Source organism: Rhinolophus ferrumequinum, chromosome 13 (assembly GCF_004115265.2).
Source record: "Rhinolophus ferrumequinum isolate MPI-CBG mRhiFer1 chromosome 13, mRhiFer1_v1.p, whole genome shotgun sequence".
Classification (NCBI taxonomy): Eukaryota; Metazoa; Chordata; class Mammalia; order Chiroptera; family Rhinolophidae; genus Rhinolophus; species Rhinolophus ferrumequinum.
The window spans coordinates 4,541,229-4,561,926 of NC_046296.1; the positions used below are offsets into that span (position 1 = coordinate 4,541,229).

Below are 20,698 nucleotides of genomic sequence, written 5' to 3' on the forward strand. Positions count from 1 at the left end.
ACTCCGATTTCTGCCAATACGTTCACATCACTGTCTTCCTTCTGTGTGTCTCTGTGTCCAAATGTCTCTTCTCTTGGAAGGACACCAGTCGTTAGATGGAGGACCTACTGAAATCTAGTGTGGCCTGCAAAGACCCTATATCCATATAAGGTCAAATTCACAAATTCTGAGTGGACATGAGCTTTTGGGGAACATTGTTCAATCCAGTATATCTTCCTTGACTCTTTCTTCATGCTACACATCCCACCCATCATGAACCCATGTCTACACTGCTTTCATAATATATCCTGAGTCTAAATGCTCCCCTCCACCATCATGCTACCTAACCTTGGTTTAAACCACCATCATCTCTTGCATAAATTATTGTAAGACCTCCTAACTGGTCCCCCTGTTTCCGCACTTGCTCCATGTACCATTCTATTCCAACCATCACCACCTCTAGCCTGGACTATAACAGTTCTGCAGCCATTCACCTTAGCCCCTAATACACAACCTGTTCTCCACACAATAGTTTTTAAATCGTTTTAAAACATAAATCATCTCTTGTCACTTTTGTATTCGAAGCTTTTCGATGGCATCCCATACTTAAAATACAATGCAATAATCCTTACAATTTTTGTACATAATCTGGCCAAAATAATGGCTTAACCTAAAGTACAGTCAGATAAGCATTTTTGTTCTGTAAACATATCCGTGATGTAAGTACGTTTTCTGATATAATTGAGTGTATATCCCAAGACATATTTGATTGTGACTTTTCCAAAAGGATTGTGCAAATTTGTTTTGTTGAATGTAAATAATTAAGTTTAAGCAATAACTTCACTCCTCAGGTGATATTCACATCCTCAAATCATTAGTATGAAAGTTCATTTTTCAAGGCAGAAAGTTACAAGTATCTTACTTTCCACCCCAAAAGTTACATTGTTAACTATCATATAGGGCATAGAATTTCAAATTTAAATGAAAAATGTGTCTTCTTTAGGACTTCTATACGATTTGTACGGAGCTATTTCACTTTTAGATCTTTTTGCCTTGCCCAAGAAAGAAAGAATAATTTTACAAAATGTAGGAACAATTGCATGATTTTAATGCTTTTCTTTCAAAAAGCTCCCAATAAGTAATTTGTACAAATGAAATAAGGCTGCGTTAATGTCTTTTGCTAAAACAGATTACCACAAATTTAATGAGTGAAGGCAACACAAATTTATTATTTTACAACTCTGGACGTCAGAGGTCTAAAATCATTTTCACTGGGCTGAAATGAAGGTGTTGGCAGAGCTGTGTTCCCTCTGAAGGCTCCAGGGGAGAACTTTTCTTCCCTTTCTCAGCATCTAGAGGCTGCCCTTGTTACCTGTCACTCTAACTTCTCCCTTCCTAATCACATCTTCCCTGACTCTCCTGCCTCCTTTTCCTTTTATGGACCTTTGTTGTGTCTACCTAGATAAACCAGGATAATCTCCCATCTCAAAAGCATTAACTTAATCACGCCTGCAAACCCCTTTTTTGCCATGAGAGTTAATATTCACAGGGTCCAGAAATGAGGATAGGGACATCTTTGGGGGCCCTTATTCTGCCTACTACAAAGACTGTCATTAATTTTGACACACAGAGTACTTCTTTCAACCTGAATCTCAACTAATTAGTATTCTGACAACTGGAAACTCACCGTTTCCTTAATTAGATTATTAACGTTTGAAATTATCATTCTATTGCTATTGTGCAGGAGCTAGAATTGTTTATGGAATCGGAGGGGCAAAATCTCCTAGATGACCAATAAATAATGAAATTAAGCCTTTATTAAGATTAAAGGGGTAATTTGACCTCACAAGGAAAGTCGATTTAACTGTGCAATCTTAGTTGCCAGTACCACTAAATTAATTAGCTAAATACTTCCGAGAAGTTCCCCAATTTGTCTGGGTATTGAAGGACATAATATATAGTAAAGTCAATTGTTACTGAACTTGGATTTTTTTTTTATTCTCTGAAGACTTAATTTGGAGTCACTGTTCGCTAGACAGATACTACCAGACATGACTGCCTCATTCTTCAAATCTCAAAAGTAATTGAATTTGGTAAAGAAAAGAAGGCATAACTCCTTTAAATTGGCTGCCATTATCAGGTATTCCAATGAAGGAAAAAAATTTGCTTTGCCCTTTTCTTTTCATTTCTGTAGCGATCTCATTAGTTTTGAAATGCAAATAAAGGAACTCAAAATGGTAGAACTGTTGTCATCCTCAGAAGGCATATAGGCAAGCTGAATGGCATCTTACAAACATTTCACATGGCAATGGACTCTGAATCTGGTGGGGTTAGACCTGGTCTGAAACTATTCTTGCTGATTAATTTTCAAGCGTTATACAGAAGAATTCTACCATTGTTATGGGAAAGAATCCTCTTGCCTTTCTCTTTGTGCCCCAGAAGGAGCATGAAAGACAGCAGGTGTGAAGGGAAGTACTTTGAAATTGGGAAGTTTAGCTCCCTCTTTGGGTTACTAGCATGCTCAAAAAGTACCACCAAATGTTTGGACTAAAACTTCATGTTGAGCATTGCCTCAAAATAAGCATTGAAATTCATTGTAAATTATCTTGTTTCAGCAGTTTTGAGCTTTACAGAAAAAGATTGAGAAGAAAGTGATTGTGGAAGTGAAGGGAGACCATACCAAATGGGGTTCTTTTTCCTATAGTAATTGGTTGGCTATGGGGTCTGAAAATAAGAGAAGATATATTTCTATTTCTTGCCTTTTATAGCTCTAAAGATGGATGGGTAGGTAAACAAGGAGAAGTATGAATGGTCCAGTTCTCAAATGGTTCCAAAAAGCCATTTTTAAGTAACACCCTCACAATATAAGTGCCATCCTCTGTCAACACCAGGGCTTAAGAACAACTGTATTTTATTGACCTAAGGTGCATATTTTTTCACATTTTAAGTTCCCTAAAATCAGGATTTATTTTACAGTTGGTGGCATCTTACAATCAATTGGTAGCAGTTATCCTTCCTAGTAGTACATGAGATAATGCAGCCTCATACAATTTTGATGGCGTGTTCCGTTTGATGAAATACAGTATTTACTGTGGTGCTTCATTGAAGGGCTTTCTCGGATACCAGTGAGCTTAGTTATTTCTGTCTTCAGCAAAATGATTTGGACAAACTTTAATTCCCAGCTAAATAGACCACATATTAAGAAGTTTAAGGATTCCCATCTACCATACAAGAGTTCAGTCTTGGGGAATTCAGGATTTAAAGATGGAGAAGAATAAACTCTTATCTTTAAATATTCTTCTAAGTAACCAGAAGTGGTGGTTCTCCCATTGGTTCTCATGACTGCAGGATGAAACACACTTCATAAATGACACTGGGAGACCAAAAGCCTCACATTAACCTTAGAAATGGGATTACAGATAACTTTTTTATACTTTCCTATTTCTCTGAATTTTCTTTAATGAATAGATACTACTTTTGTTTGAATGATAAGTGCTACTTAGTAAGATGGAGCTATCCTTGAGTCAAGACAATCATAGTAGCATTCTTTTAAAGATGCTTATTATCAAATTGTATACTTTAAATATGTACAGTTTATGTTATATCATTTATACCTCAATAAAGATGCTTTATTCTGCTTTTTTTTCCCAAGAGTCATAGTTGAAAAGAGAAAACATGCTCAGTATCCTTAGTCATTAGGGAAATACAAATCAAAACCACAATCAGAAACCACTTCACATCCACTAGGATGGCTATCATAAAATTTTTTAAATTAAGACAGAAAATAACAAATATTAGTGAGGATGTGGAGTAATTGGAACCCTCATACATTGCTAGTAGAAATGCAAAATGATTCGACCATCGTGGAAAACAGTTTGGCAGTTCCTCCAAAAGTTTAACATAAAATTACCATGTGACCTCACAATTTCACTCCTACCCAAAAGCACTAAAAACAAGGACTCAAACAAGTGCACGTGCACATGCATTCATGGTAGCACTGTTCATAGTCACTGACAGGTGGAAGCAGCCACATGTCCATTTACAGATGGATGGATACACGAACTGGAGTTTACACACAGTGGAATAGTATTCGGTCATAAAAATGAATGAAGTTTTGATACATGGTATGACATGGATGAACCTCTAACACACTCTAAGTGAAAGAAGGCCACATATTATATGATTCTGCTGCTATGAAATGTCCAGAATGGATAAATTCATAGGGATAGGATGCAGCTTAGTGGTTGCCAGGGACCAAAGGGAGGGGACAACGCAGGGACACTGCTTCATGGGTAAGGACCTTTACTTTGGAATGGTGGAAGTATTTTGCAACTACATAGAAGTGATGGTTGTACGACATTGTGAATGTACTAAAATGCCACTGAATCATTCACTTTAAAGGAGCTAATCATATGTGAATTTCACTCAATAAGCAAAACAAAAAGTCCATAAAACAAAAGGGAAGTGGTTGTAAGCTGTATTACCAGAACTGTTGGACGAGCGCATTCGTGTGAGTTTCTCAGTACAGTACCTGATCAGTGATGAAGTTATGAGTGCCCAGGAATGTATCTCACATTCAACTTCGATTTTGAAAGTCAGAGTAAGAAAATTAATTGATATTTCTTCTTCTTTTAGGACTCTCAGCTCGTTTCCTCCGGACACAATAATCCAAGTAAGAAAAACTTCTCTCTCCAGCTTTCTATGTGGGGGGTGAAAGGGACGAGGAGGGGAGATGCATGCAATAGGCAGTTGGTTTAAAAGAATTTCACTGAAAAACATAATCAAGTGGCGGGAAAGAGGGCCATTTGTTCAATTACTGCCCAGATGAATAAGATCCATGGTGACCTTGAGTGTTCCTCCGTCTTCATTCATGGGAAGGAGGGCCAAAATATGAAATGGTGAATTTCAAAGCAATCCCAGGAGAAAGGGACATCATACTTCACCATAGCTGTCTCTGGTACATGTAGAAGGGAAAAACTTTTTAAAGGCAACTAATGAGTTACCGTGTTTCCCCGAAAATAAGACCTAGCCAGACCATCAGCTCTAACGTGTCTCTTGGAGCAAAAATTAATATAAGACCCAGTATTATTTTAATATAATATAAGACCAGTTCTTACAATATAATATAATACCCAGTCTTATTTTAATATAATATAAGACTGGGTATAATATAATACCGAGTCTTATATTAATTTTTGCTCCAAAAAACGCATTAGAGCTGATGGTCCGGCTAGGTCTTATTTTTGGGGAAACACAGTATCTAAATCGAAAGAAAATGAGTGAGTAAAGAGAACCAATCAGAAGACCTCAAGATTAATGGCCTTAGAATCCATGAAGATACCATGCCCTCTTCCAAAGACAGACAGACTGAAGTGTCTAGGAAGGGATTCTTTATTGAATCCAGTATCTATTAAAATATGCCGGCTTCATCGTCAAAGAGAGGATGTTATCATTCCGTGACATAGTGTTTTAATTCTCTTCTTTGGCACGGCTAATTGGTATTAATGTTTCTTGAGCATTAAAAATGCATAAGCTACCCCATTCGTGTCATGAAAGACATCCACAAAGCCTGGCTTTGTTAGCCTATGACCAGCTCGTCAGCTGAGAGCACCCTTTGCCAGTTACAAAGCTATGTTTGAACATGAAAATCACTCTGAGCTAGTCGGTGTGTCTTCAGAACTGAGGTTCACCCACTGAGTCCTGTGAGGGCAGAAGGGTTGAGGGGGAAAGACATCCAGACACATGTGTTAGGAAGCCCCAGACTTTTCATGCACAGCTAAAGAAAGGTCAGGGTACGGGGATGATGGCATAATGATGCATAAGCAGTATCACTTACTCATCTCACTCTCTGTTGGAATTTGCTGTGAGCACAGGCGCCGGTAAAGAGGAGAAATACCAAGGGACTTGAAATCTAAAGAAAATAATAAATTCAGTAGAATGAAGACATGCATGGTTAAGTCATGAGATGTGTAGCGTCAGCAGCATATGTAAAGACTAGAACACACTGAAAAATTGCTCTTACTTTCCTCACTGTTCCTTTCCATTTTTATTGAAACGGCTCAGGGTAAAGGGAGATTCCAATAGGTGAATAAATGTACGTTCTCTCAGCTTGGAGTTTTTTGACATAAAGAACAAAGGAAATCGCTGTTGAGTCTCTTCCAGGTGCCAGCCCCTTGGTGTATGTTATTTCACTTAATTCCAATAATGGCTGTGTAAGGTAGACATTATCATCCCTGTTTTGCACATGAGGAAAATGAGATTCTGAGGTTAACAACTAGCCTAAGGTCACATGGCTAAAAAATGACAGCTAGGATTGGAATTTGGGGATTACTGCCCAAAGAAAACAGGCTTTCCATCCCATTACCTTGACCCCAAGAAAGTGGCTTCTGTCACCTCAGTGTGAGATTGAATTCTTGTCCAAGAACTGTACTCTGTGATTTTTGTATGTACCCGGCATACTTTTGTAGTATGCCATCACATTCACATGCTTAAACTGCAATTTAGATGATGTAAAAAGCAGACCCGTCTTCTGTGGAATGTGAGGTGGCACCTGCCTTGTGGTCTAAAGCCCTCTGGCATTTCATCGCCTAAGGAAATCTGTGATTGTCTTTCTCTTTTCTGGGCCTAAGGGGTTTTTTTTGGTTTGTTTTTAGTTTTTTGTGTTTTGGGATTTTTTGTTTCCTTTTTTAAATAGGTCTTTTCCCAAAAGCCAAGCACACCTATGTAAAGGTAATATACTATTTAAAAATCCAAGCATGCTGTAGGTTAGAGCACATTTGAAACTTGAGGAGAGCTGGACCCACCAGCATTTCCTGTGCTGTTTCTTGTATGGGGTTTGGAATCATTGCAATTTTTGGAACCATGACTCTAGTAAATATGTAGGAAATAGAAGAAAACGGGACTCCAGAGAAAACCAAACACCAAATGTGTAGTGTGGATTGATTAACTAGTTTTCACTGCTTTAGGTCAGTGCTGTTTTTCCTTTTTGAAATTAGAGAGCTATGCTATAGAGATACTAAAAGAAAAGTGTATAAATGAAACAGAAAATTATTTTTCATCCAAATCTTTTAAGAGATACTTTAGTCAGTTTGCTGAATCACTGGTTACTTTAGTTTAACGTTATAAAATGGAAGCTTACTAAGCATTGAGAAACTTAAATATTAAAATAGGTGATGTGTGTCTACATTTTGTTAAAGTTTTAAGACTATCCTGTTCAAGTAGCAGACTAAGCATAAGCATTTCTTCTCTCTCTTCAGAATCCCCATTTAAATAACCATAAACTATGATAATAGAAGTAAATCTATAACAGAACAGAGAACAGAAAGGGATGCATCAACAAACCAGAAAGTCAGTTGAGTTTCTGGAAAACAGAGTATATAGGACCTCCTATTAAATAATCCTTAGCAGGGACGGTCATGACCCTGAAAAAGAAAATAATGAAACAAATAGGAACTAGCTCCAAGAGAGACTTCAGATTTCCACTCCACCCACAGAGAAGAGGCATGGAGTGCAGGCAGCAATGGGGCACCTGGGCTGTTCTTCCACCTATGGTCCCTCCATCCCCATCCTAGCTGGTTCTCATACAGAGCTTTCAGTCTGCTTTTCCTCTCCCTCCAGCCCCATGCCCCCCCGCAAAAAAAAAACACCCAAAAACAGAATGCTTGCTAAGAAAGTAAACAGTTGACTAGAAGTCCTACTTGGGAGCTGATATCTAAGAGAGAAGCACAATATTCTGAGATAATACCAGACCTTAAAAACAGACATACGAGTAGTAGAAGAGAGATAACTTGTTTCAAGAAGGAAATAAAAATGCTACACACCCAGAGTAAAGTGCTTCCTATTTTTTTGGGGGGGGGGTGTCAGAGGGTGAGGGCTCCCAGCTTATATTTTTTTTAATAAACATTTTATTGATATATGATATACGTACAAAAAAGTATGCAAATTATGAGTACACCTCTATAAATTTCACAGTTATTAAAAGTCATAGAACCAGAACTCAGAGCAAGAAATAGAACCATCTCAGACCCCACAATTCCCCTTGTGTCCGCCTTCCAGCTTGCTTTGAGCCCTCTCTTCTGAACCCTAAATGAAGTCTCCCAGTTAACACACTCTGTCCATTTATAAAGAGCTCTAATCAGCCCTTCCCTACAAAGGAGATGTGTGTTAGAAAAAGAGATCAATTTACTAATACAGGAAATCCTCACCAATTACCTTTGTTAACCAACCTGTTATCATTCAAAAATATAAATATATAACCAATGAGCATCGAAGAGAAAGAGGGACTCCAGAAGAAATCTACTTAATTCAAGGAACAGAAGAAAAAAATTTCAAGTGTAATTATGGTCTTCAGAAACATTTGAAATTATTTGTATTAAATTAAAAGAGACAGATTGGTGTGAAAAAGAAGCAGTTACAGAGCAAATGAGCACTGGAGAATTAAAAGTATGGTCAACAAAATTTTAAAAATTTAATGGAAATTAGTAATAGCTGAATTCTAAAACATAAAATATAAGGTTGAAAACATTTTTTCTGAATATAAACCAAAAGACAGATGGAAAATATGAAAGGAAGTTAAGATACGTGGAAGATCAATCAAGGTGGAAAGGAAAAAATCCAGCTAATAGGAATACCAGAAAAAGAAAATGAAGAAGAATAAATAATAATAGGACTATAATTCCAAGAAGAATGCTTAACCCATTATCAGAAACACTATATGTAAGGAAACAGGAGACCATGAACAAGAGCAAGGAAAAACAACAGACAGCAGAGAAGTAGATAGACCTGTCAGGACTTCAAATATCAAAATATAAAATAAGCCCAGAGTATAAAATAAGAATGCTTACTTTAACTTCCAGAAATGAGAGGATTAAGAATGTGGTTAAAAACAAGGAAATTTAAAGAAGGATTATACTAATCAGAACCTCTAGAAATGAAAAAATAACAACGGAAATTAAAATTTTCTTGGTCAGGTTAAACAGTAGATTAGACATAGTTCGGGAAAACTGCATTGGGAAATTGAAATTAAGAAATTATCTAGAATGCAGCCTAGAGAGACAGAAATGAAAAATATGAAATGGAAGTTAAGAAACATGGGGGATAAAGTGAGACAATTTAACAGATTTAAGTAGAATTTTAGAAAGTGAGAGGGGAACAGAGGAAGTATTAAGGAAGATAACAGCTGGAAATTTTTTTTAGAATTGAGACACGAACCCACAGATTCAAGAAACCCAATAAGTATCAAGCAGGATAAATAAGAAAGTCCATACTAAATGTATTACAGCTAATCTGTAAACCACATAGATACAGAAAAAAATCTTAAAATATCTTTTAATACCTTCAGAGAAGCAACAATTAAACTTCCATTTGACTTCTCAACTGCAGCAATGGGAGCCAGCTGACAGTGAAATTATAACTTCACTTTAGTGTACGTGGAAACTGACAAGGTGATTCTCAAATGTATTTCATAGAGCAAAGGGCCCAAAAAAGCTCAGACAGTCCTGAAGAAAAACAAGGTTGGGGCCTTGCCTTAACAATATTAAAAATTAATAAGTAAATATTTTTAGTTAAGTAATACAGACAGTAACAGGTGAATTGAGCAATGGAAGAGAATATAGGACCTAAAAACAAACCCACAAATATATGAAAACTAGATTCATGACAGAGCTGATGATGTAGACCAATGGAGAAACAGTGGGTTTCTCAGTAGATATTACCAGAATAATTGGTTATCCATAACAAGTAAAATAAAGTTAACTACCCCACATCACATACAAAAACTATATCTAGGTAAAGACCTAAATGTGAACAAGTAAAATTATACACTTTCAAAAGACAATATAGAACATCTTTCTGGTGTGCTTCTTAAATAAAGCACAAAAAAGTATCAAATAAAGAAAAATATTGATAAATTCACGTGCATGAAATTTGAGAACTTATAATCATCCACAGGTACCAGAAAAAGTAAAAAGACTCACACTGGGAAAGTTATTTGAAGTGTGTGTGTGTGTGAAAAGATTTGTATCAAGACAATAGAGTGCTTCTGTGAGTTAAAGAAAAATTACAAAAATGCTTTTTAAAAAATGAGAAGGAATGTCACAGAAGAGCAAACACAAAATATCTACCTCACTGGTACTCAGAAAAATGCAAACACTACACTTAAATTGCACTTTGCACTATTAAATTAGAAAAACTTTCAAAGGTTGATCGTAAGTGAATTTGGAAGCCAGCTCAGGATTCCCTGGTAAAGTTGGACATGTGTAAGCCCTGTGGTCCAGAACTCCTAACATGTGCATGAGAAAGAATATTCACAAATATTGATGATTGTGTCATTTAAAGTGGGGAAAACCTAAATGTCCACCAGGAGTAGAATGAATAAGAAAATCATGGCAGATTTTTAATAAAATGTACAGCAGTGAGGATGAACAGACCAAAGCTACATAATATGATGGCTGGATCTAAAAAACATCGTCGAGGGACAGAAGTAAGCCTCAGAAGAATACATACAGTATGATTCCATTCGTATAAATTTCACAATCAGAAAAACAACTGAAGAATATTTACTAATAAATACATGGGTGGTAAAATTAACAAGAAGAGAAAGAGAATGATTAGCATGAAATTCCTTTACTAGATCATTAGTGGGGAGGGCAGGATTAGGACCAAACTCAAAGACTTCTGGGTTATTTCTTGGCAGTGCCCCATTGCTGGCCCAGAAGGTGTTTTCACAGTTAACCCAGTTTAATGTTTTAAAACTGTATATATACATTTTTATGAACAGATGCATTTTTATATACAATAAATGCATGTTCTGTTGAACATATTTTTAGGAAAAGCATAGCCTTTACTGAGACAGAGTAACCTGTGGCCTGACGAAATTAAGAATGAGAATCCATATGACCTAAGTGCCGGGAACAGTCGCTTTCATTCAGGTTTAGTGACGTTCCCTTCTGTACAGGTCCAGTCCCACTTCTTTCTGACTAATATTTATATTGTTATAGTATTGTAAATTCTGTTACTGGTTTATAATTTGTCTAAGCAGCCTATTGGCAATTCTAGAAATTAAATTATTAGTTAATATTAATGAATGACTCATTAATAATTACCGAACAGAATATAAATATTTTAAATCTTGGCTACGTGGAAGGAAAGGTATGGTTGTACAGAGTATGTAATAGAGGAAGAGAAAGTGGGGGAAGGATAGATGGATGAGTTTCCTCTTTTGACATAGTATAAGAGAAAAGATACTGTCAGAAGTTGATTAATCAAGAAATAGATTAAATGTACTTAAAGTTATAAATACTCACTGGAGGCAGGGAAAGTAATAATGGAACTAATGAAAATTGTAAAGAGAGGGGAGCTGATAGTATATTAAATACCTTATCTCTCATTGTTCAGATCAGAAATCCTTAGGTACCATCTAAAGTTGATATGTCCAGAAATAGATATATTAACCTCCAGTAATGGTCAACGGGCTCGCGGAACTAAAAAAAAAAAGCAAGCAATGGTTTTGGTTTTGTTTTTTACTATGAACATGGATTACTTTTATTATAAAGTGAAGTTCAGTATAGCAAACCTTTTTCTGCAGCAGGATCCAGCCTAACATGGGTCTGGATTTATTCCCTCTTCAGACATCTTCTTTAGTCCCTGTCATAGCTCTGTTAATGGAGAGTGCGCTACTCCAGCCGTGCAGTCCCCTGAAGCCTTCAAAGGGCATGAATTTGATGTTGTTTATCTTTATGTGACTGTCGGAGCCGTCAAGCTGTTTAACATTGCAAATCGTATGTCCATCTCGGCAGCAAACGTACCTTGCTCCTTTCTCCCACTGTAGTGTGGGATTCTATATGGATGACAGGTCATCAGACAGACACTGAGCATGGTGTGAAGTCAGGTACTGTGCCAGGTGCAGAGAAACAAAAATGGTGTGTCAAGTTTAAAGTACACATGTGATGTGCATATACACATACATGATTCACGTGTGTGTACATACATATGTCTGTGTGTGTGTTTCCTTTCTCTGGCTCAGTTGTTTTCCCCTCTCCTTCTCTAATTGTATTTCCACATGTAAAATGACCACACAGGACCCAGGTCAGTCTCTTATGTCCAGTTTCTTCATGATGAGTGCATGAAGAAACCAGTGTTGTATCCATCATGAAAACAGCCGACATCACCAGGAGGACACCGGACGGCCCTCCTTTGGTGGCTGCACAGAAACATCTCAGCACCCAACTAAAAAACCTCTTACTGAGAATTTTCTAGTTCCCATGCCTAATATTCCCTTCGGTCATGATAAAGGAACTATGATTTGTACCGGCTCAGGCACTTCCACATTTCACATGAACCTCAGTAATTGCATCACCTAAAACAGCCAGATGTTGGGGACAATATTGCCTTTCATTCTTCCCGAAGGACAAGAGATAGTTTGGATCCCCGTCTCCATCCTGCACTTACTTTGTCCCCAGAAACGTTCCTTCATTGTCAGCACTGAGGTGCTGAGAACACTCACTCTCATCTCAGGCTGTTCATAAAGGTCTTGTTTGGCCCCGTGGTATCCTTCCTGTTTGCCAGAACCTACTGTTTTCCCTGTTGCCACAACATAAGTGCTGCTAATCAGCCACAGCTTTGTCCCCGTGCTGGTCCAGCCCACGACTCCTGCAGCCCCCACGTCCCAAGAGCCTGTGTCCTCTCGACCTGTGGGTTCTTTGGCAGCATTTACTGCTCAAGGTAAAACTTACTGATTCAAACAGCCAAACAGTGTTTTCGTTCATAGTCTTGATTTCCTATGTTCTTGCCGTAAGTTGTATGGAGATGTTTACTATTACCGGCTGCTCCGAGCCTGGCCGTTCCACAGTCTTGATTGCGAAGGGGTGTGCTGTGACTACCTGTGGCTACAGATTGAAGAAAGCAACCAATTTCTTCTAAAAGGGGAGGAGATCAATATGTTGACTTTTAAACCTCCCTTTAGTTTTGTCTTACATGATGCAGGTGTTATAGCTCTATTTGGGTGTTCTGGCAGGAATTGTGGCTACTCAGTGGAAAAATGATTCTGGAAAGGACTAAATTGGGTTATTTTCCAGCACTAAAGCCACTTGACAAGGCCTAACATGTCTCTTAAGTGAGTACACCACAGACCGGGCCTGGAGGACATAACATAAAAGTATGAGCTTTAAAGCGAGTTTATTAATTTGCTGCCTCTACTTTTACGTCAGCAAGGTTTCATATGTATTTGTTACCGAGGCAGTTAAATAGATGTTGTGGCTTTTTGACAAAGTGGCTGTCCCTCGTGGTTCTGGCGCTGTGTAGACACGTTAGCACCGAGTTATATCTGAGATCGATGTGTGAACTAGATCTGTCTTTTTTTCTCACAACTGTTTAATTTCCTAAAAAAAAAAAAAAGAAGAAATTATCAAGTTTACTTCTGGGTTCAGTTTGGATGATATCTTCAGAATGTGACCCTAAAAAATATACTAGGGGATTCTGTGAGATCTCCAGGCCTGACTCGAAAGAGCCAAGCAAAGCAGGTTGCCACCATCAGGCCCATGTCTTACAACCCGTGGTCTTCTCTGGGTTTTATTAAATTATTAGCACGACACCACCATTGTAACCACAGCCAACTCGCGCTGACAATCAAGACCCTTCTTCTATCCCCTGGCCTCCAGGAAATAAAAAGAAGCATCTTACGCATGAGGATGCGTGCTTCAAACCACCAGTGATCAAGGACCTAAGAATTACGTTATGTCTATTGCGAGAAGAATTTGCCCTTTAAAACTACACAAACTGAGCTGGTTCCAAGCTCCCTTAATTAAATCCTGTTAAATCCTTGATGACTACAGACCCCAGAAACATTTGCTTACCTAACCTCTCAGATAGTCAGGAAGGATTTCTGGTTTACATCTTATTCTGTGTTAACTCGGGGGCCCCAAAACCTGCTGCCAGGGCTCGTGGTGGGGTAGAATTCCTGGGGACCTTGTCATCTAAGGTGCAACCTCAATAAAATTCTCTCCTCCAAGTTCTGGTGCAGCCAGACCTGGTTTGTCTGTGTTAAAGGAAAGGATCAAAGTTCAGAATGCCTTGCATGTAGAATGCTAATGGGGTTTATTCCCCCAGTTTTCTGTAAAACGGGAGGGGGAGGAAAACAGGTTCCATCTGTAAGATATTCAGCTTTTGGCGAGGCCTGCGCTCTGAGCCTCTGGTTGTTTGCAAACACCTCCTTAGTACCGACTCACAGATCCAGGCCTGGGCAGTTGTATAACAGAGAAGAAATGATTTTGCAAATCTGGTTCTCAGATAATAAAAAGATGTTTGAAAAGCCTCCTGGTGCACATTTAAAAAGATTGTTAATAGGAGCATGGAAATACGTTTAATCTCCCTTAACTCTTAAAGACGGTAACACTCACATATTGGTATTTTTTTCTGCTTCCTTTTTAAGAGAAAAGTAATGCTGAGCCAGAGAGTCCAGACAATGGCACTTCGAATACATCGTAAGTCTTTCCCTTTTCTATTTGCAATGGCGGTTCTTTAATGTGCCTATAATATGAAACAGTACAAGTATCTTGTAATAGTAATAATAATAATAATAATAATAATAATAATAATAATGGAAGGAAGGTCGTGGTTCTCTTTTTCATGGTAATGTCTTTTTAAATGCTTTTGAGCACACATGGTTTTGGAGGTCTCATAGCACAGTGAGAATAATCTTGAAAACACAAATGCTTCTCTTCATAAAATGTAAATGTAATGATATTTGAAGGTGCATATAGTGGGGGGAGAATGGAGGGAAACCCCTTAGAATGTGTCCGGAGACTTTCATCACTGTCATAAATGATTGTACAACTCCCACATACTGGGAGAGACTCTGGCCTATATACCTGTGAAGTACCAAGGTCATTTGAAAAGCCTGCCATATGTAACTTCACCTCAGAATTATGTGAAAAGTACAATTATAGAGATCTCGGGAATCTCAACTTCGTTGACGATTTTGAATTAGCAAACACAGTTTTTGAAAGATAAGAAAAGACTCCTATAAAATACACTTTCCTCAGTCTATATTTTGCCTTCTTCCTCTCTGTACTCAAGGAATCCAATATGTTTTAATGATTCATTTGATACCAAATTTATATACCAAAGTTTAAATGAAATAATTCACCCGCTAACAAATTATTTTAGCTCCAGGGGAGTCACTCACAGTTTTGTTCCTTGAAAATCTTTATTATCATTCTGAGGGGTGACTTGTTTTCTTATTCTAAGACACCTTTGTGAATTTATCTTCATGTAGACCGGCACTCTTGATTACTAAGCATTTAAAATGCTATTCATTAGATATCATAGTTTGTGATATAATATTACTAAGTGTGTTATTTTGTTCAGGTTCTATTTCTCAGTCTAGAAAGATCCTTCAGCTTGCGTAGGGTGGCTGTGTATTTCATGGAAGATATGATTATATGTTTGTCTTTCTTGGTGTTACCCTAGTTCTAAAGAGTAACATTGTCATGATTTCTGAGGATATAATGAATGCGACAAGTCTTAAATGGTTAAAATATTACTAATTTTTAAATTTTTATGCTGCAAAATATGAGAAAAGGGTTTTAATGCCATCTGGAGGCATTCTAGAGAACTGAAAAAGGTAGAATCATTTAAAAATTTGATTCTTTTGAATAACATTTGAGACTGGATAAGAATTTACACAACTAGAATGTAAGCAACTTGGGAATAAGATTTGTTTTATATATAAATAATTTTATAAAACTTCTAATTATTGTAGAAACAACAATTTTTCAAAGTCCTATTAACAAAGAAATTTTAAACATAGACAAAGATACATACAAATATGTTGGAAACTGCTAATATCCTACATTTAATTTCACAAATTTTAAAACCACCTTCAGTAGATGCCGATTTTGTTAATGCAGTTTTAAGTTCTTCCCTCACACGTTTCTAAAAAGTCGGTTCTCTAAAAGAATTGGTTTCCATACCTCAGTACCTTATGAAAATAAATATGTTGTCTGAGCAATTCTTTAAACCCTCTGGACATTTGAGGACGGTAAAAGCTTGAAGCATCACCCCATGCTCCTATCTCTTTAAACAAAGCAGTTCCTTAGTGAACCGCCTCTCCTGCCTCCCCTGCCTCTTGAACTAGAAACAGCAGAAGTGAAGTCTGAGGTGGCAAGGATCTCTCTTGAACGTGGCGAGGACTGTACTTGAGCCTCTCAGAGAGCCCTCTAAGAGTGGTTCTGTTGTATTTGGGTAAGAGGGAGAGGCGGTAATGACTAAAGAGCAAGGACGCAGGGGGCCTTAGATTTGTAAGCATTTTGCATTCTCTGGGCACTACCTTATTGGAGATTTATTTAGGCACGCAGATAGGTAGGGCGGCGACAATATCTTTATTTTATATAAAAGGACTCTAAGGGCCAGAACAGCCATTCAGTGTAAGTGAAAATGGTAGAACACAGATCTTTGGATATTTTGCTTTTTGCCCATTTACCATACTGAGGGGTTGGTGGGTCATAGGAGACAAAGCAAAGCCATAAATCAGAATCACGTGGAAAAACTGGGGTCAGATTATTTGGTAAGTGGTAAGTATATTTGTGTGCTTGGGCTGCCACAACAAAGTACCACAGACTGGGTGCCTGACGTGACAGAAACGTATTGTCTCATACTTCTGGAGGCCAGAAGTCCTAGATCGGTCAGTAGGGTTGGTTTCTTCTGTGAAGGGAGGGTCTGTTCCAAGCCTGGTGCCTTGTTCTGTAGATGGACATCTCCAGTGTCTCTTCAGATCATCCTCCCTCTGAGTGCGTCTCTGTCCACATTGCCCCTTTTTATAATAACACCAGATGTATTGGATTAGGGCCCGCCCTAAAGGCCTTCTTTAACTTGATTGCCCCTATAAAGACCCTGTCTTCAAATAAGGTCACATTCTGAGATCCTAGAGGTTAGGACTTCAGCATACGAATTTCAGTGTGGGGGGAACAACTCAACTCATAACATCAAGGGTTGGAGTAATAAGAATGATTCAGAAGCCAGGCTGCCAGAACCAGGAGGCTAGGATGCCAGGAGATAGAACAAGGGGAGAGAACCGTAAAACAGATCAAAAATAGTGAGCTCCATGGGAGCTGAAGGGACGAAGCAGAGCAAAGAAAACTCGACAACATACACACAGTTACTAGGAAAGACCCACTTCCACATTCACAGTTTGGTGGGACCAACTCTGCTTCAAAAATGCCTGACATCCCTCTGTCTGTATAATTCCATGACCCTGTAAGCTATTTAAAGCCATTCTATGGGTTTAAATTGAAGTACAAACTTGGAAGTCTCCAGAGAACAAGCTCATTTCCTGAAAAAGAATCTTTCCTCACTGAAGATTAATTAAGCAGCAGATTAATCATGGTAAGTTTTAGACCATCATTGACAGATAGGACACAGTAGTCTAGATAGCACCTTAGGATCCCTTAACGATATATTATTCAATGATACTATGAGTATTCATAGAGATGAAAAGTGTAGTTTATTCTTACACACGCACGCATGCGCGCACACTCAACATGAATTAGAATGTCCGTGGAGTACCAGTTATGATAATGATGAAAGACCTTATGTTGAGTTAACTCTCATGCAGATAACTATTATAAACTCTGGACAAAGTATTTTTTAAACTAATTGAAGGCATTAGAGGCTGACTAAAAGAAGGCAAAAAATGTTGGGAATTTGATCCTTTAAGGAAGAAAAATGGATGGGGTGAGATCTACATTTATACAGCTTCTCCCCTGAGGGCACTCCCGAATCCATAAAGAGCAACAACTCATGGAGAAAGCTGCAATCATATTGGCTTAAAGTGGTGGAGGACGGAATGCAGGGCCACCAAAGTGGAAGGGATTCAAGGAAGGAAATTCCAGAAAGGAGAAAGCTCCAATTCTGCATGTAAATTCCCCTCAATCTTTGGAGGACCCCTAAACTGCCTGGGTGTGGAGGAGATGCCAGTGACCCCAGTGGAAAAGCTAGAGAGCTGAAAAATCTGAACACAGATTTCAGCTGCTGCCTACTGGCTATAATTACTACCTATAGAGTTTGGAATTCAAATCCCACCCAAATCAGAGGGGCTTGCTAAAGGATTCATGCTAAACTAAGGGCAAAACCAGAACATATCATAACGAAACATAACACTGAGCATCCACAAGTTCAAGATGATCAGCTAGTAATTTAGTTGCCTGATGGAACAAAAAATTCAGCACTGATTAAAGGAAGAAAACAGAATCCACAGTCTCTGTAACAGTCTTTATAACAATATTCGTTAATCAAAAATTAAAGGGTATGTGAAGGAAAAGGAAAACGTGATCCACATTCAAGAAGGAAAGTTGTCACTATAACAGAATTTGAGGTGACCTGGATGCTGAAATTTTTAGACAAGAACTTTAAAGCAGCTATTATAATCAAGGATGTGAAGGAAAACATGGTCGTAATGATTGAAAAAAAGGGTATCTCCACAGGGACATGAAAACTGTTCAGGAGAACCAAATGAATATTCTGGAACTGAAAAGTAGAATATTTGAAATGAAAAATTCACTGGATAGCCAATAAGAATTATCCAATATGAAGAACAGTAAGAATAAAGATTAAAATACAATGGACAGAGCCTCGTTGAATTATGGAACAATATCAAGTAGTCTAATATACATGTAACTGGAGTCCCAGAAAGAGGACAGAGCTACACACATCATAAAAATATATATATTTGAAGAAATAATAGCTGAAAGCTTCCCAAACTAGGTGAAAACATTAACTTACAAATATAAGAAGCTCAACTAACCCTTAGTAGGATAAATAAAAATAAAATCACATCTTGAAACATTATAGTAAAATTGCTAAAAACTAAAAATAAAGAGAAAATCTTGGAAATTGCCCAAGAAAATGATATATACAGGGAACAGTGAAACAATTAACTGAAGGATTCCCATCATAAACTACAGAGGCTAGAATACAATGCAAAAACATCTTTAAAGTGCTGAAAAGATAAAGAACTGTCAAGCCAGAATTCTAAATCTAGCAAAAATATCTTTCAAAATGGAAGGTGAAATAAAAGCATTTTTGGATACATAAAATCTGAGAGAATTCATATCCAGTAGGCCTGCACAATAAATGATAAAGGAAATTTGATAAATGATAAAGGAAATTTATTATTACCCAGTTGAAAGGTAATACTATCAGATGGAAGCTCAGACCTACAAGGAGGAAGTATTTACAGGAAATAAATATGTATGTAAATGTAAAAGTGTTTAATGTAAAGATAAAATATTGTTTTGTGGGATTCGTGATGTATTTAGATGTAAAATATATCACAACATAGCACAGAGAACACGAGAAGGCAAATGTAATTGCCTGACAGCAAGGTTCTTACATTTTATATGAAGTGGTATGATTTAAGTAGTCTATTATATTTATATTTTATATTTTATATTTAAGTAGTCTAGTAATAAGTTAAGGGTGTATAGTATAATACCCATTAAAAAAAATCACTAAAAGCAAATACAAAAATTGGATAGCTAGAGTGTCATTGGAGTAATTAAAATAAAATACAAAAAACTAGATTAATACAAAAAATGACAGGAAAGAATTAACAGAAACAAACAAAAAAACAGAAGGTATCAATACAAAAATAAATAGAAAAATAGTAAACTTAAACCCAGCCATATCTATAATTGCATTAATTGTTATTAATGATTTAGTAAATGGACTAAAATCTCCAATTAAAAGGCAAAGACTGTCAGAATGGTGATAAAATCAAGACTGTCTGCTGTTTACAAGAAACACAACTTAAATATAAAAACACAAATAGGTTGAAGCCAGAGAATGTGAAAGATAGATTGTGAAAATAGTAAGCATAAGAAAGCTGGTGGGACACTACTCTTAATAGTGCCAAATAGACTTCTATACAAAGTATGTTACAAGAGATAAAAAGGAGATTTTATCATGCTCAAAGATCAGTTATTAAGAAAGATGTGACAATTATATATATCACAGATCTTCAAAATGCATGAAACAAAAACTGACAGGACTACAATAATATTAGAGATTTTTAACATCCCTTTCTTTAGTAACTGGTAGAAAAATTAAGCAAAATATCAGCAAGTATATAGAATATTTAGGCAACATTATCAACCTTTTTGACCTAATTGACACTTATAGAACACTACACCCAACGAGTTCAAGATACAGATTCTTATCAAGCACACGTGAAGCATTCACCAAGATTGACCTTATTGTGAGCAATTAAAGGAGTATCGTTCAATTTCATAGGATTAAAATTTTACAGAATATGTTCTATGATCACATCGTGATTACATTATAAGTCAATAGCAACGAGATACCTAGAAAATCCCTAATAGTTGAGATTTAAATAACACTCCTTTGAGTTAAAGAATAAATCACTAGGGAAGTTAGGAATTTTAACTGAGTGAAAATGAAAGTACAATTTATGAAAATGTATAGGATTCACTAAAACAATAAACCCAACAACAGGAAATTTGTAGCTTTACATGCTTATACTAGAGAAGAATAAAGATGAGCATCAGGAAGTTATATTTCCACTTTCAGAAGCTAGAAAAAGAAGAATAAATTAAATCAAAGGTAATTAGTAAGAAGTACATAATAAAGATAGGAATAGAGATTAACAAACAATAGAGAAAATTAAAAAGCCAAGATTTGGTTCTTTAAAAACATTAATAAAATAAAC

General features: G+C 37.0%; 1 protein-coding gene across 6 annotated transcripts in view; it reads left to right on the plus strand.

Annotated features, from left to right (window-relative positions):
* Positions 1-20,698, plus strand: part of AFF3 (ALF transcription elongation factor 3) — a 538,469-nt gene that overhangs the window by 368,664 nt on the left and 149,107 nt on the right. For all 6 annotated transcript variants that reach the window (XM_033124714.1, XM_033124718.1, XM_033124715.1 and 3 more), the window contains 2 exons: positions 4,615-4,651; positions 14,405-14,456. In XM_033124714.1, coding sequence (XP_032980605.1) covers positions 4,615-4,651; positions 14,405-14,456 — 89 coding nt within the window. The remainder of the gene's footprint in view (positions 1-4,614; positions 4,652-14,404; positions 14,457-20,698) is intronic.